This window comes from Miniopterus natalensis, chromosome 10 (genome assembly GCF_054644295.1).
Source record: "Miniopterus natalensis isolate mMinNat1 chromosome 10, mMinNat1.hap1, whole genome shotgun sequence".
Taxonomy (NCBI): Eukaryota; Metazoa; Chordata; class Mammalia; order Chiroptera; family Miniopteridae; genus Miniopterus; species Miniopterus natalensis.
In genome coordinates this window covers 12,150,240-12,176,177 of record NC_142090.1, presented here as the reverse complement: position 1 = coordinate 12,176,177, position 25,938 = coordinate 12,150,240, and the positions used below count along the sequence as shown (strand labels likewise).

General features: G+C 47.4%; 1 protein-coding gene across 1 annotated transcript; it reads right to left on the bottom strand.

Moving 5' to 3' along the window:
• Nucleotides 1–497: 497 nt before the first annotated feature.
• WDR91 (WD repeat domain 91) lies at nucleotides 498–25,938 on the bottom strand. Its single transcript, XM_087821005.1, has 15 exons — nucleotides 25,816–25,938; nucleotides 24,367–24,546; nucleotides 23,584–23,791; nucleotides 21,903–21,985; nucleotides 20,778–20,908; nucleotides 19,617–19,782; nucleotides 11,696–11,851; nucleotides 10,454–10,653; nucleotides 9,415–9,565; nucleotides 7,988–8,082; nucleotides 7,702–7,870; nucleotides 5,487–5,595; nucleotides 4,627–4,739; nucleotides 3,239–3,436; nucleotides 498–1,035 (listed from the first exon to the last, which is right to left on the bottom strand). The coding sequence occupies exons 1-15, from the start codon at nucleotides 25,936–25,938 to the stop codon at nucleotides 871–873; spliced, it is 2,247 nt and encodes a 748-aa protein (XP_087677131.1). The 3' UTR covers nucleotides 498–870.

Here is a 25,938-nt window from a genome sequence, read left to right as displayed (position 1 = left end):
GCAGGGCTGTGGACGCTGGGGATGAACTTGGCCTACTTAATCCAATCATCCCCCTACTCACCAGCACATGGCACTAGCTGCCGGCTCAATTCAACCTCAGGATGTGAAGTTGACTGAGAGGACCAAGGACAGAGGTACTGGGAAACCACAGGCACCAGGGGGAGGGGCAGCCAGGAGCAGAAGCCTCAGACCCTGCCCTTGTCCAGAGAAGCTTCTTTACAGAAGCTACAACTCTCAGGGAAGAGAGGAATGCTATGGCCTCCTTGACTTTGGCCCAAAGAAATAGGGGCAGCACAAACCTTAGTTAGCCAGTGGAACGGGAGAGAGGACATCTTCCTACAGCAAAGCAGCAACGAGCAAACATCCCATATGGCTCAGCCCCACAGCCGGTGAGGGAAGAGCTGGGGTGGGGGTCCTGGGCTCACAGCTGACCGTCGGGGGTCACAGGGCGAAGGGAGAGAGCCCACTGCACACACATTCTAGGAAGAGACTCCAGGTAACCACGAGAGCATTCTTTTTTAAAAAACAGAAGAAAAGTAAGCAAATATATACAAAATACTGTCAATCTCTCCTGGGCAAACAGAGCAGCCATCACAATGCTTCTCCTGCTTCCTGAGCTTTCCTCCCGCTGTCTGGAGTGTGCTCGGGCACAGCCCCGCATGCTGGGCTCTGGGCACATGCACCACTACTCCATGTGGCTCCTGTTCCAGTCACCACGGCTGGACATTTCCCGGGCCCCCCAACAGCCTTTCCCTGAAGCCCCCTGCCCTGGCAGGGAGCCGGAAGTGGAGCATCCGGTCTTCCTGTCTCATCTCTCCCCACCCCCTGGGATAACACTGCTTCTGTGGAAGTACTTTGGGGCAGGTCCCATCAGACTTTATGGGCCAGGAGGGTGGTCAGCTTGATTTTGCCATCCATGGAGGCAGTGAGGCAGGTCCCGCAGTCCATCGCAGTGCTCCAGTCCACAGTGACCACAGGGGCTCGGTGGCCACCCAGGCTCAAGCAGCTTTCCAGAACCTTCTCATCCCTGCCCAGCTGTAAGAGGACAGGAGAGAGGAGGTGGTGTGAGCGGGCACTGTTCACAAATACATCCATGTTATCCACTAAACCACCTCAAGCCTGGGGGCTGCCACCCCAAGGTGAGGATGTGCCAGGCACACATGCCCACCTGTCCAGAAAGCCTATTTAATTTCTTGGACCAGGAAATACCTTCATTGTCCTGACTACAGTTGCTCCTCCATCTTAAGTGGAAAACCAGTCCCTGATATGCTCTTAAGACAGAATTTTCCCTGCCACCTTTAACTTGCTGTGGGCCAGTGACCTCTATGCCACCCCAGCTGCTCTCTTCCAGCATCATCCCAGCTCCTGTGCATTTTATCATGTATCCACTTCTTTGTTCTAGGTCTGCTCCCCCTAGGGATCGCAGCTGCGAGGGCAGATCTTAGCCAACTCCTATAGTGTGGCCAGCCTGCAGCACCCAGAACCAGCTGGCACCAGCAGGCCCTCGATCAATGCAAGCATGGCTCTCTTCTGTCCCACAGCACCAGCCAGGATGCAGGCAGGTGTGAGAAGTCAGAAGGTAGTAAGGAAAGGGAAACCAGGACCAGACTGAATGATGACTGATGCAAACACAGATGTCTCCCATGAGCAAGAAGTATATGACCTTCATAGAGAAAACATCTTTAAAAATCATATACTGCTTACAGATTGTAAAAATGGGATCTGAAATTCATTATATTCCTTAAGTAATTAGAACCCATTACTGGCATTTTAAAAATTATACAGAGGAAAATCTTTTAACCCATTAATTGGTTATAGAGCAAATCTGTCTGCAAGTCACATAAACTGATCAGGACAAATGACAAAGGCTGCATGATTAAAAATAAAATACATACACAGGCACACAGCATATATACAACACATAAATCACAGAGCAGAGGATGGCCTACCTGAAACTCAATTTTTAAATAATAAAGTTAGGCTTGTAAACAGAAAGCTTTACAGTATTTCCCAGTAGCAATTACAAAACATTATGGAGCTAAAGAGGGTAAAAGCCACCCAAAGCATCATAATCTGGAAAAGAGGAGCCTCACTGAAAGTGAACCTAGACTGTGTTCCAAGCTGTTTCGGGTCAACAGTCTAGAAGGCTCCTTACTCACCTTTGCAGTCCCCTTTCCCTCACCAAGGCCTGCCTTCCTCCCGATCCTCCCAACTCCTCCTCCACAGGCCTCAAATCCACAGACCACCCCACTAGGGGTCTTCCCTGAGGACCCAGCTTCCCTGCTCTGAACCCTAACACTGCTGCCCCACCCCTGGTGCTCCTGTGTCTTTCTAATGGGAGTGGGAGGGGAGCAGAGAGAGACTCTTCTGTGTGTCCTGTGTGCAGGACAGGCCTCGGCCAACGGCCCCACACCGCTGCTATCCACGGTGAGCTGTCTGCCACGGTGAGCCATGGCCGTGGGAGCACGGACAGCCCTGGAGCAGAGAACATTCCCCTTGTGACTCTTCATTCCTACAGAGTATGCACCACCATCAGGCAGAGTTAACACTGAGGCTACGGACCGAATTCACCTGGTACCAGAAATACGCGCTTAGGCTACAACACAAATCCTCACCTGACTATTTGATAACACTGGTAAAATAGAAGACATTTATAATTTCATACAATTATACAAAAAAGCTACAGGAACCAGAGAAGCTCTGACATGAGAATTAAAACAAACATAATGAGGGACAAAACAAAGGGACAACTTACATCATGGACTGAAAAATCCCACCCCAGATCTGTCTCAGCCATGGGTCCCAATGCCCCTGACCCACGGATACGATAATAAATCTGTTCCAGGTTAGAGTAACTAAAATGGACCACGTAAGCACTTACCTTTTTGGGGCGTGTTCCTCCAAACCAACATGCTTCCCAACCCTTCTGCCCATTTCTTACTGTTTTCTAAAATAGGTATTTTTATAGAAAAGGGAGACAGAAAAGGAGCAGAGTCTCACTGAAGGGCAGTGAATGAACTAGCAGAGGGCGATGGCGTGTCACTGCCCCAACGCCAATGCCCACGCTCGGCTCTCCCTGAGCTGAGACTCGGCCCGGCAGCAAGGGGGCTGTGGGCACTGTCTATCCTGGGTCAAAGGCTTCTCCATGGCCACGTGGGGCAGGAGTAGGGACAAGGGCCCCTGCTCAGCCCTTCCTCTGGGGAGGAAGCTCCCTACTCACCCCAACACCCCCAGGTACCTTGTAGATGACGCCCCCGGTGGCAGAACATGTCAGCATGTAATTTCCCTCAGAGTCAAAAGCGAAGAGCCGGCCCCGGGGAACTTGAACCTGCTTGTAGCCACTGTAACCGGACAGCACAAAGGGACCCGTGGCGTCCGCGGGGAGTCCGAACTCGGACACCTTCAGGCCACTCTTGTGGATGTTCCACTGGATGAACTGCAACCACAAAGCACAGCCAGAGTACTCTCAGCAGAAGATCGGCCTGAGAGGAATGGGGACAGCCCCAGAGCAGAGGCCATGGGCCCACAGGCCACCAGGAGAGGCAGTGGGATGACCCTTCAGTTCCATCTCTTCCCAACACAATTTAAGCACTTTTCAAGAAAGAAATTCTAGAAAAAGGGTCAGTAACCTCACATGAAAGTCGGGACTTTCTCTTTGGCCTGATCCCAGGAGGAGTGCTCCATGTGACTGTTGTTGTTAGGATTAGAACCCAACTAGATTTCTCTGATTTAGGAATTCCCAGAGTAGAGAGGACAAATTCCAAACGCACTTCCAGTATCTCAGCAATGCAATGAACTGAACGCAGCAATGCAGCTATCAACTGAGTGCTATGTACTCTGGTGTATAACTCTTTAGCCTACCCCAGGGGCGGGCTACTGCATGTGACCACCTCTTGAGAATCCTGCCCAAATAAACAGGAAGTCTGGCTTTAATTTAAAAGTCCCCTTCCCATAGTTTCCAAGTGAAGATTTCATTTTGCAATTACTATTTTCAAATGGATAAAACAGGCCAACAGGATAAATTCCAAAAGGTACAGGAGGGCACATGAAAAGCATGTCTTTCTCCCGCCTCTTTTTACCCCACTCCCAGCTCCCTTTCCAAGGACCCTGACATCTTTCCAGAAAGAATCCACAAGGGGCACTTGTTTTTACTTTTTTCCTGCCTTCCTTTTCACATTACTTGACTCTGCTCAGTCCTACACACACTGCCTCTGGGAAGCTGTCCCCAGACCGCAGGTAAACTCTACACATCCATGCTGTGGCCACCCAGTGATCAAGCTCATTGGGGCATATCCCAGCCCCAAATCCAGACCCCACTGCTCCATGCCCAGTGGGATGAGTCACTCTCTACAGCCAGGAGAAAGGATGTGGGTCCTCCCCTTTCATTAAAATGGCAGATCCCACTGAACTCATTTAACCCTCACAAAGATCCTGTGGAATTGATTACTACTATGTCTATTCTACAGATAACAAAACAGACACAGGGAGAGGCCATGGTCACAGAGCTAGTAAAAGGTATGGTGAGAACTTAAACCCAGCCCATCATGCCATTCCAGTGTTCTCTAGACTCTCAGGTGCCTAAACCAGGCTAGGGAAGCCCCTGACCTAAGGCCTGCGCCCACCTACCTTCCCGTCCTCGCCAATGCTGTACACGGCATTCTCATCATAGCTGAACTCCACGGAGCAGACCTCCCCGCAGTGGGCCTTCCAACTCATGGCGCACTCGTGCTGCTGCATATCTGAGGCACCAAGAGGAGACGGTGCTAAGATTCCTGCTGGGGCCCCAGGGAGGCATCGCCCATGGCAGGAGGCACCTCCCACCTTCTGCCCAGTGAGTGGGAGCTGTTCTGGAGGCAGAGGGCCTCACAGAGCTGAGCCCTGCCGAAGAAGGGTCACTGGGTGCTTCAGTTTGCTAATTCTCCGCTGTATCTACTCTCCTATTTAACCTATCTTAGAAGCTTCTTCCACTGGGGCTGGAGTGAGGTTCAGGAATCCCTCGGTGGAGCCTGAGCTCATGTGTAAGTCTAGGAGGACACACAAGTCCTTCCTGGAGGCCTCTGTAACTTCCCACTAGGGATCTGCTGAAGACACAGACCCTCATCCCATGCCAGGCCCTCTGACTCCGAACCTCCTGGGACATGCTGGCATGGAGATCTTTAAACAGCATGCCGGATGGTTCTGACGCACACTGTTCTAACACTTTACAGGGACAGTGAACTAGCCGCACCGAGAGGACAGGACAGCATTACTCTCATGTGCCCTCTTGAGTCTCAGGCAATGAGGACTCAGATGGAACAGCCCAAGACTGAAGGGCTGCTAAGCTCTACCTCTCCCTCCTGAGACCACAGCAGATTCTGACCAAAGGTAAGTTCTATTATGAACATCATGAATTGGGGTTTTCCTTCTAGTCCAGCTGGCAAAAATCCAACTCCCTTCCCTGGGACATTTAAGGAGGGCCCAGGGCTGCCATGAGTATGCTTGTTTACCAAACAGCCGGATGACGCCATCGGCCGCCCCTGTGACCAGCAGGTTCCCATTGTGATTGAAGGCTGTGCAGTTGATAGCAATGGGCCCCGGATCCAGGGAGAACTGAAGCTGGAAAACAAACAAACAAAACAAAACTAAATTTTAAAATGTAAGAGAATAATAAACCAAAATTCAAGACAAGCTCTGTCTGAAAAAGGGCAGGAGACCAAGATAAGGGAGAGGAACACAGAACATAGAAAGTACCGGTATAGTTCCATCTTTAAACTGTGGTGGTACACAGGGGCTCACCTCATGGCTTTTCCTCTCGTTACACCACACCTATGAGTTCAGTATTCTCTTGTATGTATTCAGTATTTAAAATTTTAACATAACAAGTAAACATGAAATTACAAATCATAGTGAGTGCCTTAGAGAATGACAAGGTTGAGGAAGACCTGATTAAACTGGGCTGTACAAGGGAAAGCAGCTAAGAGATGCTGGAGGACAGAGGCTTGCAGACAGAGGGGGGTAAGAAGCTCCTAGAGAAGAGGCCACATGCAGGAAGGGCCTGCACTGCAGGATGAAGGCAGGAAGCACCAGGGGGCTGAAGCGGTGGGGAAGGGCAGAGCATGCAGGGCCCTGAGGGGCTGTGGATGGGACACCTGGAGGAGCAGGAAGCACATGCTACAGTGTCTGCCTATCCCGGGCAGTGGTGGGAAGGACGGGCAGGTGGGCGTCACAGCAAGAGAGGTCCTACAGCTGTCCAGCTGAGGGGAGCTAGAGAGCGGGTCTCAGGTATGTCCCTGGAAACGCAGACAAGTGGTCAGTCTGGAAACACATTTTGGAGGTGGCACTGCAGTGTTTGCTCATGGGCCCAGAAAGGCGTCCCGTTTCTAAATGAGACGCATTTGCCTAGATGAGGAAAACCAGGAGGAAAAGACAGGGCAGGGCGTGGTGGTCAAGAATTCATGGGTGGCCTGACATGCTTGAGACACCTGTGAGACCTCCAAGTAGGAATGTGTGCCATTTCACAGGCAGCTGCAGTGAGACACAAACTGAACACCTGGAACACAGCCCACCTGAGAGGCAGGGACCCGGCCGGTGTCCAATACTGCATACATACAGAAGAACACTGAACTCATAGGCGTGTGGTGTAATGAGAGGAAAAGCCATGAGGTGAGCCCCTGTGTACCACCACAGTTTAAAGATTTGGAAACTGTTCAGTTAAAAGGCTACACCCCTTTTGAGCACCAAAACTAATTTTAATAAGAAACATCGTTGCCCTTTAAACAGGCGAGTTTAAACACCACTTACTCTCTCTAGGGCTTACAGTCATAGCTGCGTGCATCTCTTACTGTTCTTGGTGGGAACAGGTCCTCAGTTCCTGACTCCTCGTGGAATCATCAGCTTTCACGTGGCTGTCACTTCTTAAGAATATGCATGTGTCCTCACTATTTCTAGCTGCTGCTGTAATTTTTATGCAATTCTAAGTTAACAGGGAGTCAGAAGGAGACACCAGTTGTCTCCTAAAACACAAACCGCTTGAACACATAATAAAAGAAACCAATCTGAAAAGACTATATGATCTCAAGTATATGATATTCCGATAAAACCAAAATTATGAAGACAGTATAAAGATCCTCAGTTGCCAGGCCATGTTGTGGGGAGGGGATGAGGAGATGGAACAGAGGATTTTTAGGGCAGTGAAAAGATCCCAAATGACGGTGGATGCATGTCATTACATATATGTCCAAACCCACAGAATGTAGCTGACTAACACCAAACCCTAAAGTGAACTGTGGACTTTGAGTGATGACGTGTCAATGTAGGCGCATCAACTGTAATAAATGCTCCACTGTGGTATGGATGCAGACAGTGAAGGGCAGGGGATAGATACTATGGGAAATCTCTGTGCCTTCCTCTTGATTTTGCCATGAACCTAAAACTGCTCAAAAATAAAGTCTTTAAATATAAAACATATTTAAAATCAGCCACAAGGGCCCTGTAGGAGACTGTGTGACTTCTAAACTGTGGCACAATTCTGAATGCCTTTAGCTGCTGGCAATCTACCCCACTGGAGTATTACTCCTTTCAGTACTCAAACTTTGATGTTTCCTCACAAATCGAAGTTTGAGGAGACCAAAGCAAAGAGAGGGAGAAACTCAGAAGTGAGGAGATGCTCTGTGCCCTCCTGGAGTTTGACCAGCCCCAGAGGACCCAGGGGGCAGCCCGCACCTGCTGCTTCATGGTTTTCGTGTCCCACAGCAGCAGCTTGCCGGGAACCTGGTTAGTGCCCTTCCTGCCGATGTCCAGTGCCGAGAAGTCCACCTGGGAAGTGAGATTCGGAGCTGCAGCCGAACAGACGAAAGAGGCCCCATTGGGGCTGCAGGCGAGAGACAGGATTCTGCAACACATGTGAGGCGGGGTCAGCACTCATACCCACAGAGGAAGGATGAAATGGGGCAAAAGCTCAGCAAGGGACTGGCCTGTAGAGCAGTGAGGGGAGTGGCCTCCAACTGACCTGGGCATGTCATCGTTGATGTTGATTTCACCGAGATTCTTCTTGGCTTCTGTATCATAAAGGCGCACTGTTCCCACACCACTGCCCAGCAAGAGCTGGAATGAAAAGAGGAGGGGGGTGTGAAGAACAGCATGAGGTCAGGCCAGTCAGGGAGGACCACTGTGGGGGCCAGGCCCTCTCCTGTGAGGTCTGGTCAGACTGAAGCGGTGGGGCCCCCTCCACTTATCCAGGTAGTTTAAGTGATATCTGGCTAAAATGAACCTCATTCAAAAATTAAATAAAGACATCAGAGCTGACCTCGAACAGAAGTAAAACCACAAAAGGAATCTGTGGATGGCAGAAAGGTACCCACCCCAGATATACCTGGAAAGGTTCTGGCTGATTCAATGAGACCCTCTGTTCTTTCTCTCTCTTTCCATTTTAAATCCCAGCTGTTTCAGCCGTTCCTTCCTTCTCCCTTCTGATCTACCCACCACCACCTCGCGTGCTGCCCCCAGCTGGTCATGGGGCCTGGGCCCCCTTTACGTGTCTCGGGACAGCTCTGGCTCTGAGCCTGTAAAGGGCCCCAGAATAAATAGAAGCAGCTATCCTTGCCTTCAGGAACTTGTGATTTATTTGGTGAAAAGCTTCAAAGATAATGAATACCACCAGAAGAAAGCACCAGAAGCAGGTCTGAGGGTACCCCCAGGAATACTACCTATATTATGACCTTATCATTCACTTGGCAAACTAACATTGGGTATACCACAAGACCCTCGTACCATAACCATAATGCCTGCAAGTTGTCAAAATTATTTTTAAAAAATGAGGTCTGCCCCTTGGGTTGCCTGCTATGATCCCCTCAAAATGGAATAAAAGAAAAAACTACAAATCAACTTTACCTCCTTAACTACAAAGTCTATCTCAAACATGAAGGTCCAGAAGGAAAAAGAACACTACTATTCCTGGAGGCGATCAGACCGTGGGAACCGCCAAATAGTGCACCATCCCCCACGAGCTTCAGCTGCTTCCTTTGGGCCTGACACAGGGAGGGGTCTTGGAAGCAGGAGGGAGCAGCTGAGAATGTTCCCGGTGGGTTGTTAGGATGTGGACGGATGACAGGACTGATGGGGAAGAACAGGAAGTAAGCCAGTCTAGCCCTAGACCGCAGCAGCAGCAAGCCAGACCACAGATAGGAAGGCACCCTGCGCCACCTGATTGGAGGGGGTTCTCCTGATCACATTGCAGTCTCATTTCAATTCTTGTTAATCCAGTCACCTCCTTGCCACCCCCAAACAAGAGCCTGCAGGGACAGTCCTGGATGTGTGGTCCCTGAATTCCCAACGAGAGGGAGGAGTCTGCCCTGACTCAGCCTGTGGTGCCTGACCTCTGGTGGATGCCCTGGGGAATTCACAGACTGCAGAGCAAGCATGAGGCATTTCACTCACCAGCCGGTCCCGCTTGGTGGCCCACTCTAAAGACAGCAGTGGCGACTTGGAAATGGAGGACGCTTTGGTCTGCATGATGGGGTTGAAGGACCACACTTTGATGACCCCGTCTACGTCTAAGCTGGCAACCCTCCTCCCCGAGCAATCCACTCTAAGACAAAAGGGAAGCTGTTACCATCCTTGTCATGGCCCGTCATCCTCTTCAGCTAATTAGATGATTGCTTTTCTGACTTCCTGACTGCTTTAAAAAATAAATCCTGAAATGCATACACTACAATGATGAGTGGACTATTTGTAGAAATATTTATTCATTCATTTGTCCAAGAACTACTTAGGAAGCACCTATTATGTGCTGAGCTCTGGTGTAAATACTGGGCATAGAAGAGTGGGCAGGATGCATGGGGCCCCGACGTCGGGCACTCGGCATCTTGAGATTGACAGCCTCCTGCACTCGGCTCCTGGGCCATTAGGTTGTCAAAGCAAGGGACTCATCTACCCTCTGAACGTTACGTCTGTGAGGGTTTCTTCATGGAAGGTCATGTTCTTACCATGTGCAAATAAAAACTTGTAAATGGTAATACAGGGTGAGGCAATAGTAGGTTTACAGTTGTTCGTATGGAAAATAGTACAATAACTAATAAATAACTAGAGAATAAACTGTGTTTCATGAACTCACAACTATAAATCTACTTTTGCCCTACCCTGTATTTATTTAATATTACCAACGAAAAGCAAATTAAAATTGAGTAAGCTTTAGGGAATTTTAATAAAAGGCAACTAACTGTTCCTAAAACTCAGAGTCCCATAATTAGAAAGGACAGAGAGGCTGATGTGCCTATAGCAGCTCTGAGCAGAATGCCCCACACCCACAAGGCAGCTGCCCAGCCCTCTTCTGACTCTTTGAGGGTGACCATGGTCCTTCAGGAACCACCCACTTTCCACATCTGTCAGCCACACCCTCACACACACAGCTTCCGGGGAGCCCAGCCCACCGGGTCAGCACTTCCCTTGGCCGGGCCCTGCTGCCACCTGAACCCACCTGCAGTGCATGATGGAGGAGTGGTGCTCCCCGTACTCCTCCTGCCCCAGCACAATGAATGGCTGCTCCGGGCGGGCCCCTCCGCCCTCAGAGCCAGCTGAGGAAGCGCGCGTCACCGTATCCAGCACCTCTGTGTGGGGCTCTGGGCAGGGCTCTGGCTCTGGGCCACAAGCTTCAGGCTTCTTCTCTGTACACTGTGCCTAGCAAAGTGGGGATAAGTCAGCTGTGACAGGCCTGTGCTGGGCCCAGCCACTCACCACATCCGGGGACACACTGCAGGACATCTGATGCCAGGCTGCAGCATGCTGTGGGAGGCTCTCAGTGGTCGGGGGGGGGGGGGGGAGGTCTAGAAGAGCGAGCTCTAAACTGCAAGAGCTGGGCCCAGCTTGCCCAGGAAAGACAGGTGCCTGCTCTCCTGCCATCTTCCTAGAGACCTTGCTCTCATGGGCCCTGCTGAAGGAGTAGACGGCCGAAGGAATGCCCTCCCTGTCATAGCTGACAGGACTCAGGACACACTCCACCTTGACAGACCAGTACTCTGATGCCTTTAAAACAGGCAAGTAGCTCCAATTAGGAAATAAATGGTCAACCAGGTGACAGGAAAGAGACTCAAGCAGCATATCCCTTGGGCTTCAATCCAGAGTGTTTGAAAAAAGTGGAGGCAGCTTATGCTGCAGGAAGAGCAGACCCTGACCCACATTCAGCAGTGAGGGGAGCCCCAGAGCTCAGTGTGGCAAGGGCCTGGGTGGTAGAATAACAATGTGGGCACGTGCACTCAGAGAGCAACTCCAGCAGATAGGCCTCTGGGGGCGCAGGGGAAAAGGATCCTGAGATCAAGCAAGTCTGGGGGATTCTGGGTTAAACAAAGAGACTGGCTTCTGTCCTGCCAAATCTGAGCCCGTGACATGCTCATATTAATATGTATAATTAACCTAAGGGGAAAATGCGGTAAGCAAGGGGTCCCAAGGCAATTTAATCACAGAAGTTATCTTGTGGGAATGTTTTCAATTGGCATTTTATGGCCCCTATTTAGAAAAATGCTTCATCAGAAAAGAGGGACCACTAAAGATTCAGGCCATCTATGAACAAAACAACCAAGTGCAAGCAATTAAGCCCAGTTCAGCAAGAGCACACTCTACACAACAGCAGAAATCAAAGGAGGTAAGAGTTGGCCCTGCACCACCCCACCACTTCCCACAGCCCTCCTGTGGGCATTCATGCAATGCTGAGGACACGCCATACCTGCAAAGTCAGAGACAAAAGCTCCTTCCTTTCCTTGCCGTGATCCTGCAGGCGCCGCTGACGGTGCTGTGACCAGCTGGACTCCCCAGTGGCCAGCCCGCTGAAGAGGCTCTTCCCGTCCTTGGGTCCGCATGCTGGGTCCTTTGCCTTAGCAGTCTGGAGGACGAGACACCAGGCTCTGAAAAGTCTCTTCCTGTCTGTGCCCACGCCATGACACCTGGGCCAGGAGGAGAGCAGAAGCCAGGAAGTGGCTTCTCTACCCAACAGCTCCTGGGTAGGGTTCCTCCCTGGACATGCTGAGCAGGTAGTTAAAATGTTCCTCTCACTGATGGGCAAAGCCAAGAGTAAAACATAGGCAATCTGGACTTTCTCCTTTCCGTTCTCTACTCCCATCATGGGAGGGTACCTCACCAGCGCTCCTCAGCCTGCCTAATCTCTATCACCTGGAGGCAGGTCTCCAGACATCTCCTTGATCAAATCAGAATTAACTTTAGTTAAGAGGAAGGAGATTACTGCAGATCAAACCTCAGGAGCATTTACAAGCAATAATATGTTTGGGCAATATTAAAAAAAAAAATTATGCAGCCCGGCCATGGCTCAGCAGTTGAGCATCAACTTAGGATCCAGGAGATCATGGTTGATTCCCAGTCAGGGCACATGCCTGGGTTGCGGGCTCGATCCCCAGTGGGGGTTGTGTAGGAGGCAGTCAATCTATGACGACTCTCTCATCATTGATGTTTCATCTCTCTCCCTCTCCCTTCCTCTCTCTGAAATCAATAAAAGATATATTTAAAAAAAAAAAAAATTATGCAGTACACAATCACCTCTCCAGAAGGAAAAAGGAACACAGTACCCTTTTGGGTCAAGTGTATGACTAAGCCAGTTAATGTTAACAAATATTCAGGTATTTGGAAATTATTACTAGGTAACCAGAAACTCTTAATAGGAACTATTAGAAACTCAAGGACTTTTGAACAAGATGAAATGCACAGGAAAGAAACTGGCCTCTTCTGGCTCCGTGAGTGATAGTCAACGAAGGTTAGAGCAGATAAATTCAATAATCCCCACTCCACTCCCATGGAGAGAAGGTTCTTAATCAAGAGCCTTTTTAAAAAAGAGCTGCCACCTCACCGTCTCCTTTGCAGGTTATCTGGCCAGGATCTCTTTCCAACCTTGTTCCCACAAATTGTGATGGTCAAGATAGGCCCCCGCCTTTTACACAGATATGGATGCAAACAGCCATTCAGATTGGAGACCAACCTCCTCGCAAGCCATTTATACACAAGACCTAAGTCAAGAGGAGAGACTCCCCCAAAGTCTACTGTCCCCTCCAGTTCTGCTACTTACTATTTCTTATGTTAAAACAACTTATGATGATTAACAGATTCCTTGGGACCCTGGAGCCACATGAAGAGATAAGAAAGAAAATTTTAAAGGACTGAGCCTAACTGTGGCTGACCTGCAGGGTATTTGTTAGTTTTGTTTTTCTGACTGCAGCAACCTCCAGTGTTATCTACTGACACTTGTAACAGGTGTTTCTTCTAGACAAAGTACTTGATTCTCAGAATTCTGGCTTATTTGGGGAGAAGAAGGTTCTTAGTCAAGATAAAAGAAGTAATCTAAGAAGAAAACCAACAACAATAACAATAATAGCCCCAGTATATATTATTCACTGACGGTTTACCATATGCAAGGCTTTACAAACATTCCCTTAACGGATGAGGACATTATTTTAACATGAGGAGCTGAAGCTTAGAGAGGTTAAGTTACTTGCTCTACACAGGTACAACTGGAAAGAGCTGAAATTCATACCCAGATCTGACAGCACCTCCATACTCTGAGAAACCCGAAGGAAGCAATACCATGAGGGGAACATGTGGAAGAAAGTGACACTGAATAAAAAAGATAAGAAATGTCATAATCCTGAAGCTAAATAACACCCAAGATAAGGCCCCTCCCTCTCTCAGTGTTCTGGCCATTGCTGAGAAATATCTCACGGTCCATGGAACACTGGACAAATTCCACAGTTTCAGAAAGTGGAAGACTTCTCTTACCTTCCCAGAAGTAAAGGCAATCAAGACAAGTGATAACAGGGAGGTCCTGAGGTAACCATGGTGGCCCTCACATGGTCCCCAGGTAGGTGTGCTCACTACCTGGAATGTGATCCAAGAGTGCCAACCCTCCATTGATTTCTTCCCATACCTATTGATCCAGAAGGCAAATTGCTCAGACTGAAGAATTCCACAGGGGTAGCTACACCTATATCAGGCAAAATAGACTTTAAGCCAATGGCTGTAGTAAGAGACAAAGGAAGTCATTACGTAATGATAAAGGGGGGTGAATTCATCAAGAAGATATAACAATTGTAAATATATACACACTCAACATCAAAGCATCTCTATATAAAGCAAATATTAATGGATATAAGAGAAACAGGCAGCGATACAATAAGAGTAGGGAACTTCAATAGCCCACTTTCAACAATGGATAGATGATCCAGATAGAAAAGCAATAAGGAAACATTGGGTTTAAACTACACGTTAGACCAGAAGGACTTAACAATATTTATAGAACATTCTATCCAAATGCAGCAGAATACACATTCTTCTCAAATACACATGGCGCATTCTCCAGGAGAGGTCATATGTTAGGCCACAAAACAAGTCTTAATACATTTAAGAAGACTGAAATCACATCAAGGATCACAATGGTGTGAAACTAGAAATCAATTACAAGAAACCTAAAAAATTCACAAATATGTGGAAATTAAATAACATGCTACTGAACAGCCAATGGGTCAAAGAACAAATCAGAAGAGAAATTAAAAAAATCTTGAGACAAATGAAAATGAAAAGACAACACACCAAAACTCACGGGATGCAGCAAAAGTAGTTCTAAGAGGGAAGTTCATAGCAATAAGCACCTAGATTAAGAAAAAAGAGCTCAAATAAACACTTTACACCTCAAGGAACTAGAAAAAGAACAAATAAATCTCAAAGTTAATTAAAGGAAGTAAATAATGAAAATAAGAGAGGAAATAAATAAAATAGAGACTTAAAAGGCAATAGCAAGAATCAATGAAACTAAGAGCTGCGGTTTTCTGTTTTTGTTTTTTTGGAAAAGATGAACAAAATAGACAAACCTTTAGCTAGACTTACCAAGGAAAAAAAAAAGAGGCTTCAAATAAATAAAATTAGAAATGAATTCCAAAACATGTCTCCAAAAGCCTAACATTTTGATAGAAGAGACAAAAGAACTGGCAGTAGAGGCCATGTTTTCTGAATTCAAAGGTGGCCATGGGAATCCAGCTATGTAAACAGTGCTGAGTAGAAGGAAGATCAGTGTCCTGGGTTGACACGTTTTCTAAAATAGTGGGATCCTGGAAAGTGAGGAAGTCTCAAAAAGCCTGGAACCTACAGATTTGACAGATTTATCAGCCCAACCAAGAGATCTTTAAACTGGATATTTGAGAATAAAAGGGAAGAGCTCGTATAAAATTGCATCCATGCTCAGGGAAGTACACAGACCAGAGGGGGATCCTCCCTTGGAACCAGAGATGGGGAAGGCTACAGAGGGGAGATAGACTCTATTTTCTCTCCTTATTTACCCACTACACCTGATAAATGGAGTCTTTTCCTTTTTCAGTGCTTGGTGTTAAGAGTGCTCAATTCAGTTGGCCCACGCAGATGGAATAGGGAGGCTTAGGGTGGGCTTCAAATTCCTCTAGTTGACACAAAAACCACTTTTAACACTTCCCCAGCATGGACAGAAGTGCAAGGCAGAGCTTCCCTCACAAGTCAAGATGGCAAGGAAGTTGTGCAGAATATCATCAGGCTCAGGGCTGGATAGTGTTCCCAAATGAAAATTCAAACAGGCATTAACAAAAGGCACTACAATATATTAAGAACTGCCTTTATAATGACAGGGCTGTTACACAAAGAGAGCAGTGGACATAAGTGTGAGCTATTACATCCTGCTTAAAAGAGACCTTTTCCTTAAACTGTACCTAAGTTATTTACTAAACGAGGCAAACAACAACGAAAAATGTACTAAAAGCTAATGAATTGCAGTTGCTCATAAAAACACCTTAATAAGTAGTTTAAGGTAAACGTGTGTCTAGTTACAAATGCATATAACTTAAATAGACGTTCACTGTGAAATAAGCAGTAATTCAAAGTTTTATTTTAAGAGCAAACTTCATAAAAATATTAACTACTGAATTCATATAACATTGCAATGGCCCAAATTATATTCAGTCATATTCCATCCTAATCTACCTGTCTCCCACAGTTCAGGAGAGATATGTTTAACTGATGTTTATCATTTGGCCTCTTTGCTTCTCACTCAGGCTATAAATTAATTTTCAGTGGCCCAAAAAGAGCTTGCCAGGCAGTTAACCAAATGGGGCAGGGAACAAGTTCCAGTAATTGGATCTCCCCTGAAGCAAAATAAAGCCACCCAGAGGACAGGCCCTTGACACAAAGAAATTACAGAACAAAGGATGAGCAAGAAGGCTCCCTTTTCCCCATTCTGCGAAGCTCCAGGGAAACAGCCCCCAGGGCACCTGTACTCACCACTGAGGTCTCAGTAGCTACGAGGTAATTAGAGAATACCAAAGTTTGTGGATGCTTTGTTTTCTTTACAGGATAGCCAATTAGAGGTTATCTCTATAATAGGTAATTCCCACTTGCAGTCCCACAGCTTACTGAGTGGGTGTGGAAGGAGTGGAATTAGGGCTAGAGGGAGGAGGGAGTAAACCTGCAGGCAGGTGAGCAGGCTGCTGAGGTGCCCTCTGAGGCTGCTGCTGTCCTAGAGATCCCATGGGAACCACGGTTTTACAGCTACTTCCATTTGTAGTTTAAATTTTGCCTCCAGATTCAGACTGAGAACACTGAGAGTGTATCACCATCTATTTTGCCATCTACAATGCTATAAACATTTCAGTAATAATGACAACAGTTAGAGCAATCAATCAGTTACAAGTGGGCAAAATGCTGATGTGACAGAAATGTATACTGATATATACAAATATTTAAAATAGGAAAGCCTAATCATTTTATGTGTTGTTAATTTAATAACACAGCACATGGTTTTTTATTTGCCTATTGGTCACTACTAAAAAAGAAAGAGGTAGTTCTGGCAATGCTAATGGTGAGAAAAAGACTATTGGCTTAACATGTGCTAACAAAGCAATGTGGCTTTAAAAAAACCAATGTCACCCTAGCCAGTGTGGCTCAACTGGTTGGGTTTCATCCCATTCACAGAAAAATTGCTAGTTCAATTCCCGGTCCGGGCATATGCCTGTGTTTCGGGCTCCATCCCAGGTACCGGGGCACGTAGGAGGCAGCCGATCAATGTTTCTTTCTCTTTCCCTCTCCCTTCTTCTCTAAAATAAAATTTTTTAAAATCTTTAAAAAAAAAAGCAAATAAGACAATGTCATTTTCTACTGAGTTAAAAAGAAATGTATCATTAAAATCAAAGGAATTGATCATACAACTGTATTTGATATTGGTAAGAGAGCATCTCAAATTATACACTCAAATTTGGCTATCAATTGTAAGAGAGGAATTAAAAAATTAGAATGTCCCTTCCAGAAGAGGGGGACCAGCATGGTGAGGGGGTCTAGAAATCAAGCCACATATATAAACAGTTGCAGGAAGAGGGATGGAGGAATGAACAGAGTGCTTAGCATAGAAAAGATAGGAAGGGTTGTCCTAAGAGAAGCCTTAGTCTGTGTAGCTCCACAAAGCAAGGCTAAGACCAGTAAGTATAAATTATAGGGAGTTAGTAAACAGCTTTATAATGGGCAAACATTTCCCATGTTGACAAGCCATGAGCTCCTCATCACAGGAGGGAATGTATCAGAGAATGTGCCCCGCTACTCAATAGGAGGGTGGGCCAGATGACCTTTGAACTTCCTTTGACTTTAAAAGTCTTTTATTATCTTGAACCTCAAATCTACTAGTTATTTTTAGAACTGAAACATCAATGCTGAATCTAATTAATAAATCAATAAAAAATAAGTGTCCCAACCACTGGGTTTTTCAGATGTAGACATCTGTAATCTCCATTCAGGAAATGGAAAAAGGGCTACCTTTGCCCTGATGTACCACGAGGTAAACCGAGCTTTCTTGGAATATATATTAGAGGCAAGATAAGGAATGTTTGCTACAAACTACACATTCTTACCCTCATCTCTTGAACGTAAACTGTACAAAAAATTCCCCATCGTATTTCAGCCTTACCATATGACACTTAGTTCCTGAATACATAAAGAGCAAGGCCACAGGCTTCATCCCAAAGAAACTGTCTGTTCTCTTTCATTTTTTCAATACCACCGAATTGCATAATTTCATGCACATTCCCAGGGACCTAACACTCCCTATGTCATCTATTACTCTTATAAAATATTGCACAATGAAGAGATCTGCAAAGCAAACAGTAAACCTTACTCGGACACATTCCACAGAACTTGAATTCTAATTCATTTGAATTTCAGAAAAATAGTCATAGGAGTAACTGTGACTGATGTTTAACCCATGGATGCTAAGGTTACAGTGGTTGTGCACTGCTGGTACTTTAGGTCTCAGAACAACTTGGGAACCCATGCAGGCCAGTTACCTTCACAGATATAACTACTACTAAAATGTATTGATTCCTTACAACCTGCCTGGTACTATATATACCAAGGCCCCTTAGGTCAGCTCAATTAATCTCCCCCACCAGAGAATTAATACTATTATCATCACTCCCAAGCAGACTGGGTGAGTTTAAGCAATCTGAGCAAGGATGATAAACCAGGAGCTGGAGCTGAAAGCGCACCTGTCTGACTCCGAAGCCCCTGCTCTTATCCAGTGTCCTGCTCGGCAGCTGCACTTCAACAATGCTAAACCCAAGTGCTGTGCTAAAAGTTCCCACACCCCAGTGGCAGCCTAGGGAAGATCCCTGCCTCCTGGATGCAATGAGCAGCCCCATACTGCTGTGTCACCTGCAACTGTTGTCAAGCCCAGGCTGGCAGGACAACGACGGCTCACTTTACCTGTCGCTAATACAAGTATAGTAAGAGAGAAAGGGTCCCTACCCAAGCAATAAAGCATAACACTGAGTCTGTTAAACTTTCACTCTAGCAGGCATTTCTGAAAGCAATGACTTCTGACCATCTGTGCGAGGAAAACTACTCCATGGGACCCTCAGCTGTTTGGGACATACACTAGCATAAAAGAAATTCTGCAAGCTTCTACAAATGTGAAAATCCTTTGGAGAATCAGTAAATCCAAATTTGTAAAAGAAATTCCACTGATTCAGAAGTAACTCTAATATATTCTTTATCTATACACTACTTTATATCACCCAAAATTCAAAATCCCAGAAGCTTGAGTCACCAAATCACAGTGATAAGCCCTCCTGAGCGTAGAGGAAATCTCTGAGAAAAGGGAACAGATCCTTCAAAGCATACTTCCTCTCTGCCACCCACCCCTTCACCTGCTGAGTGTCAAGTGTTAGGGGCTTTTGAGAGCTGGCATAGGAGCTCAGGCAGTGGTCAGAGTGGCAGCATGCTGTGGGAAGAGAGAAGTCCCTGTGAGTTAGAACTGGGTGTGAGATCTGGCACTACCTTTGGTCAGCATGCAGACATCTGCCTCCTGTCTCATTATGCCTACAAGTACAATTCCAGCTGGAGGGAACGATGGGGGTGGGCAGAGAGTGCATTGAGTGGATTTTCCTCCTACTCCCTCGGTTCCTCCACTATACTCTTATCTCTATTCTCATCCAGCAGGGCTGTCACTGGTCTATGAGGGGAAAGGCAGGGAAAGAGGAAGAAAGGGAATTTCAGATCTCGCCGGCACACCCAAGAAATCAGTCCTAAGGGGAAGATAGACAAGTCTTTTTGGCAAGAGTTAGAAAAGCAGGACTTGTGCTTACCTGACTGCTGATGGACTCCTTCTTGGCCGAGCTCTGAGCCTGAGGCGGGCCCTGGGCAGGTGACAACCTTGAGGGGCTCTTCTTACTCTGAGGCAGCAGCGAGGACAGGAAGCCCACACGAGGAGACTGGGAGAGGGAAGTGTTCCTCTGGCTGCACACCATGGCTCTGGACAGGCACATACAACACAAGGTCACAGGGCTGGAGAGGACCTGGGAGAACACGTAGCACAGACTGCGTGGCTCCAGACAGCGCCAGTGGGCAGTGCCTTAGCCCGGTTCACATGCCTAGGCTTTAAGGTGGCATCATCCTCAGTACTACTGCTTATACCAAAGAGAGCGGCAGCCTGTCTGGCACAATGTGAAGTCTATGGCTCTCCTTTGAGGGCCCTGGTAAAGTCAGTTACTCTGTTTATACTCTTTACACGTTTGAAATGATAATCGGGATACACTGGGCTAAATAAAATATATCATTAAAATTAACTTCACCTGTTTCCTTTTACTTTTTTTTTTTTTTTAACATAGCTACTAGAATTTTTAAGTTATATTTCTTGGCTTGCATTTTCTCTCCATCAGATGGCGCTATCTCAGAACCTAGAGCAATTTCACCCGGTGTAACACTTGGCCAAGTGTAGGTTTGGAATCTGTCTGAGTTTGCATCCTGACTCACCACTCTCTCACTCACTCACTGTGCCTACATCTCTTCAACTGCTACTACTGTTATTATTATCAACTGGGTCTTCTGTTTAGCTGGTTGTTTTTTTAATGTGGCTCAAATACCTCTCCCTCCGTCTGCCTACCTCTTCAAACCCTCACACAGGAGCATGCTTCTACTGCAGAATGCATCCAGCCTGTGGTTGCCAGTCTTTTCAACTATGAGGTACTGCTTCCAATGCACAGAAACTTTCCAAGGTTTTAGGACACCGGTTGTATTTATTTATCCAGGCTGTACACACCTGGATGTGCAGGCCCTGGAAGAACTGGGGTGGCTCAGAGGACCTCAAAGGCCAGGGGAGCTTACTCAGAAAGCTAGGAAGCACTGACAGTGAGTGCAGGAGGCTCTTGGGCAATTCTGCATCTCCAGGAGCAATGGGGCTAGGCCGCAGCAAGGTGCTCCTTAGGTAACAGCACAGGGGAAAGAGGGGAGGAGGGGGCTTCACTCACAGTTCCGAGTCCCCCAGGCGGTCCATGTTGGAGACGTAAGGAGGCAACTTGTGTTGGACCAAGGTCTCTTCCTCTTCTGGCTGTTGCTCTTCTTTCTTTAGTCGGTGGATTTCAGCTTGCAATGCGAAAAGCTACACAGAGATGGACCGAGTTAATCAATGACATCACCCCACTGGGGAACATCAGCAGCATCACATCCAACACCCAACCTCACTGGCTCAAAAGGCCACTGGCCCTCGGTCTCAGGGTACCCATCCCATTCTGCTCACTGTAGATTGGGAAAAATAGGCAAGTGCAGCTGTTACTTGACTACACTGAGGTGAGAAACTAAAACCGTTAGATATACAAAATCCACCTTTTTTTCCCTTTTTATCATTTGACTCGCTTCCCTTTTATCATCTGACTTGCTTCCTCCTGAATTCACTGAGAAAAACAGCTCCACCCAATTCTGCTTCGCTCTTGGGAATCTACAAAATCAGACTTTGGAACTCTCATGGAAAAGTTTTTTTAAATGAGGTTCAACATTTTTGGCCATTTGCCTGAAGAAAATTATACACACACACCCAAAACCTAAGAATCTTAAACCCCAAAACCTAAACAGTTTATAATCTTCCTTGTTCTGAAAATCTTCCTTTTTCTGAAGAGATCTTAATTTCAAGGACAGATAAATGCTCCTCGGGCAAAATGTGAAGGCAAATGTGGGTCCCTAGATCCTATCGTTTGACCAAACTAAAGAAACATAGAGCTGAGAACAATTAAATTATACCTGGGTTATAAACAACACAGATGTGGATGTATGTGGAAAAGGACTGAGAATATGAAAGAGACATATAGAAACAGGTCAGTTGCCAGGTGGCATGAAAGCATATATAGCCTTTTCCCTCTCAGAAGTTCACTACTGTTACTACATTGTTCACACTAAACACATGACTAAAATATGAGCCTCGTCTCTGGTTTTCAGAGACTGTTACCGCCCCCAAGTCTCCAACACTGATTTTTCTGGTGACTCACTTTCATCTGAGATCAGTGCTTTCCTATACTTGACCAGCCCTCCACTGCCTCTACCTAATTTCAAACACAAAAAGCAGAAGTACTTCCCAAGAAGCAAGTGTGCTCAGAACCAACCTTCTGACGCAGAACTTCATTTTCTTCTTGAACCTGGTTGGTCTTCTGGCACTCCGCATCAAAGTTCAGGATCACGGGAACTGGTGCACAAAGTTAAAGAATAAGCTTGTCTGGGAAACGATTAAGAGACCTTCCCAAACTCCTGACACAGCAGGATCACCCTTGAACATGAGACATGGGGAAGGGGCAGACTCAGTGCTATGGGCTCTTCTCAGCTCTATGAAGTAGTTTCTCCCTTGAGGCCAGGCCTGGTCTAACTTTGTTCAGACTTACAGACACATGACAATCTGTTGGCCAGCCCACAGAGAGGACATAAATCCAAACCTGAGAGTTCTCTCCCAATGCCAACAATCAAGAGCCATATCCAGTGGGCTTCACAGCCAGTCTAAGCTTCAGTAACCTTCACCTAAGAGCGAGCCCAGTGGCCACTGGCTCTGCAGGCACGCTGCCAGCTGCTGCACCAGCTGGGCAGAAGGATCAGCTTACTAGGCTTTCCCCTGCCCAGATTGAACCTCTCCCTGCAAAGGTTCAGACTGAGGAGAAAGCTTTCTGCAGTTTATACAGCCACACGCCACCACATGAACGTCCATAGTGTAGGTTGGGGTGTCAGTCTTTCCCAACCACCTCAAATAGCTTCAGTCAGGAGGTGTACAAAGCAGTACTGAGGAAGTGAATGGTGGCTAGAATGGGCACTGTCTTGCACTGAAAAGGCCTGAAGTGACATTTTCAATTTCCCCTAGAGGGCCCACCTGGTTGTCCTGGGCCTCTCTGAGGGTTTCACTTGACTTGAAAGCCCTCAGGATGAAGAGCCACAGCAGGGCCAGAAGAAAGGCAAAACTGGAAAGAGCAGAATTCACAGCAGCCACAACACAAAAGGAAAGGGCACCCTTCCTACCTCTACCAGCAGATAATCCTCCCAGAGACCAAGATGGCTGCTGTGGGTGGGCCTCCACAATGCCCCATTTATCAGTGACTCAGCAGGCAGCCCCATTCAAACCAGGGTCTTCCCCTCCCCTAGAATCTCCACCTAAAGAGCATAAGCAATGGATAATGGTCCCAGGCCTTGGGATCAAAGGCATTTCCTGACAAAATGGTAAATATGGTAGGCAGTAAATTATTTACATTCTCTCTTTCTCAAATAATCACACATATATTCTTAAAGCTACTCTGTTTTCTGGCAAGTTGAGGAACACTGAGGTCACTGTCAGAGAAAGCGACCTATGATAGGGAGGAAGTTTCAGCCCAAGAAGTGTTCTCACCTGCTACCTAATCCCAACAAAGGCAAGTGATATCCTGGGGGGGCACAGAGATCATGCTCTGGAGGATGGCTGGTTTCACTAAGCAGCAGCTGCCTACCAACCCCGGTATCTGCTGAGAGAGGCCCTCAGCCCTATTTGAGGGCTCCTCTCAGAGCTTAGCACTAGCCCCTCACTGCTGCTAATCCTCCACCCACCCACACATGTCTGCCATTACTTCAGCAGCAGAGAGTCAGACACCAAGACTTATGATTCCCTGGCCTACTGACAAAAATAACCACAATCTGTCCAGCTCCCCTTGTGTCATGTGACACACGACAATGATCCTTGGGCATTCTGTATAAGAAATGATTGCATCAGGAGCAGCAGCCACTGATCACATTGTCTGGGTGCATCAGGCTAGGCCCAGGCAGCTAAAAGGATATGCATGCACTGAAACAGGACACTCAGGAAATTGTGCAGGGACACAATGAAGGTGTCAGCCCACTGTCGAGAAAAGTAGGTAGCAAAGGTGGGGTTGGTGTCTGGAGATGGCAGGAAGGGCAGGACAAACCAATCCTTCCACTCGGCCTGGTTCTGGAGCTCCGTGGCCTGCTTTGCAAAGAACTCCTGAGCCTTGTCATTTCTGTTTGTCTGCCAAGACACAGAGGAAGTTACAAGGAGAGGGAAGAGACCGAGGTCCACAGGTAAGATTCTTCATCACTGCACAACAGAGAGCCTTAGGATATCAGCCTGCTAGGTAAGTGGCCAAACATGATGTACAAACTCCATAAAATAAAGAAAAATCATCACTCTTTTCTCAAGTTCCCTGTAATTTCAAAGAATCTGGTTTAAACTGAAGACATGATGATAAATGCCATCCTAAAAATTAATTCCTAGTTGATTTTCAAATAATCTAACTAACTATTCCCCCAGGTCAGCTATAATCTCTATTACACAAACTTTAACCCAGCTACTTATATTCTTTAAAACACCAGCCAGGCTTACATGCTTAAAACAAGTGGAGAGACAGGAATGAGGAAGACAAGTCAGATGATCTACAGATGAGAAGGGGGGGAAAATATTGAGAAAACAGTCAAAAATAACTTGCACTGTGACTATTTCACCCTTTCCCAGAGTAACACAGAGTCCTCCCGAGAGATGAAAAGAAAATCTATCTCTGGATCAAATAACTCTTTGCACCAAGGAATCCCTGAACCAACAAGCACCTGAATCGTGTACACGAGATAAAAGCGGAACAGGCTGGTTTTCAGCTTGTTGATGGTGGGTCTATATATATCCTCCAAGCGGCTGAAGAGTCGACGCTCCAGGTAGCTCCAATAATCCCGCAGGGCGGCCAGGTCGTACACCTGCATTAACTGCTGCAGCTGATCCACAATCTTGTCCACCTGGTGAGAGAAGGCGTTGAAGGACAGAAGGGAACTCCCCCCTCACTCCACAGAGTTTACACTGCTTTTCCCTCTTGCTGCGGCTTCCGGATGTTAAATAAAAATTTAAATTGGAGATCTAGAGAACCCTACAAACATAGCAACGTAATAGCTCTTAAGTTATTTTCCGATATCAGCTATATGGTTTGACCCTCCAGCAAGTGTGAAAATTGCAGGTATTACAAACACTGGCTCAGGAAGCAGGAGATACTGGGTCCGATGTTGGAAAAGAGAAAGTGGGACAATCTCCACGGTCCTCCTCCCAGCTCCGCCATTCCGGGATTTCAAGGCTCGAGGTGAGGGGCGTGGGCTGACTGACTCCTTCAAGTCATCCAAGCGCCCAAGGCTCTTGCAGCCGCTCAGCGTGTCAGCCAAAGAGGTCACCTCCTTGTGAGGAGCAATCACACCACGGGACACAATCTGGAAAAGGTTTACGGCTACAAGTACCAATCCAACACCCCCATTTTACAGATCAGAACACTGAGGCCCGGAGAGCTCAAACGCTCTGCTTTGGCCACGAACCTTGGCAAGACAAGACCCCAGGTCTCCTAGCTCCCCTCCAGCACCCCTGCCGCTAGCTCGCAGCCTGTCTCCATTCACCTGTCAACATTAAGGGAAGCCAGCAAACAGACACGCATACATCCCAAGAGCTTCTCAACGGAAAACCATGTCCTAGCAGGGGAAATAGAATGTATTAAAACGTGCAATGAGGTCTTCCTCAGCTGCCGAAGCAAAATCGCCAGCGAGTCACCGACAGGGCCATTTTCAACAAACACCGCAGACCCTTGAACCCAGCTAACATTCTGGGCAGCAGAGCCCGCTGCTCCCAACGCCATCGGAAGCCAATAGGGAGTATCTGTGTTGTCCAAATTCAACCACCCGCCCAGCCTTCGCTCCGAAAGCCTCGTCGCCATCCCCGCCAACGAGTGGCCAGCACCTGCGGCAAGGCTGCCGCGGAGGGCGGAGCCCTGACCCGGAGTCGGGGCGCCTGGGCTCCAGCCTCGGCGATGCTCCCGACTCGCTGGGCAACTTCAGGCAAGTCGAGTCCCCCCTCGGGGCCTCAGTTCCTCCTCGGTCAGGCGAGGGCCTGATGCTCAAGTGGAAGGTCCCCCCTCCCCCCACAGCGCGGTGACAGCGCCGCTCCCGCCTCAGCGGGCAGCGCCGGGGAAGAGCGCGCTCCAGGCTCCCTCAGGGCCGCCTCCGCCCGCGCCGCGCCCGCCGGCCTCTCACCCGGAACCCCTTCTCCTTGTCCGCCTTGATCTCGGCTTCCAGCTGCCGCAGTGTGTACGTGAAACCGCGGAAGAGCAGGTACTCGCGGACCAGCTCGTCCGTGCGCTCCACGGCTTCCGCCAT

Excerpts from the sequence above, each read along its gene's own strand:
- WDR91 (XM_087821005.1), bottom strand. The coding sequence starts at position 25,938 with ATGGCGGAAGCCGTGGAGCGCACGGACGAGCTGGTCCGCGAGTACCTG. Across the intron at positions 24,547-25,815 it reads ACAAGGAGAAGGGGTTCCGG|GTGGACAAGATTGTGGATCA; the intron begins GTGAGAGGCCGG and ends TTCTCTCACCAG. Across the intron at positions 5,596-7,701 it reads CGAAAACCATGAAGCAGCAG|CTTCAGTTCTCCCTGGATCC; the intron begins GTGCGGGCTGCC and ends TTTGTTTTCCAG.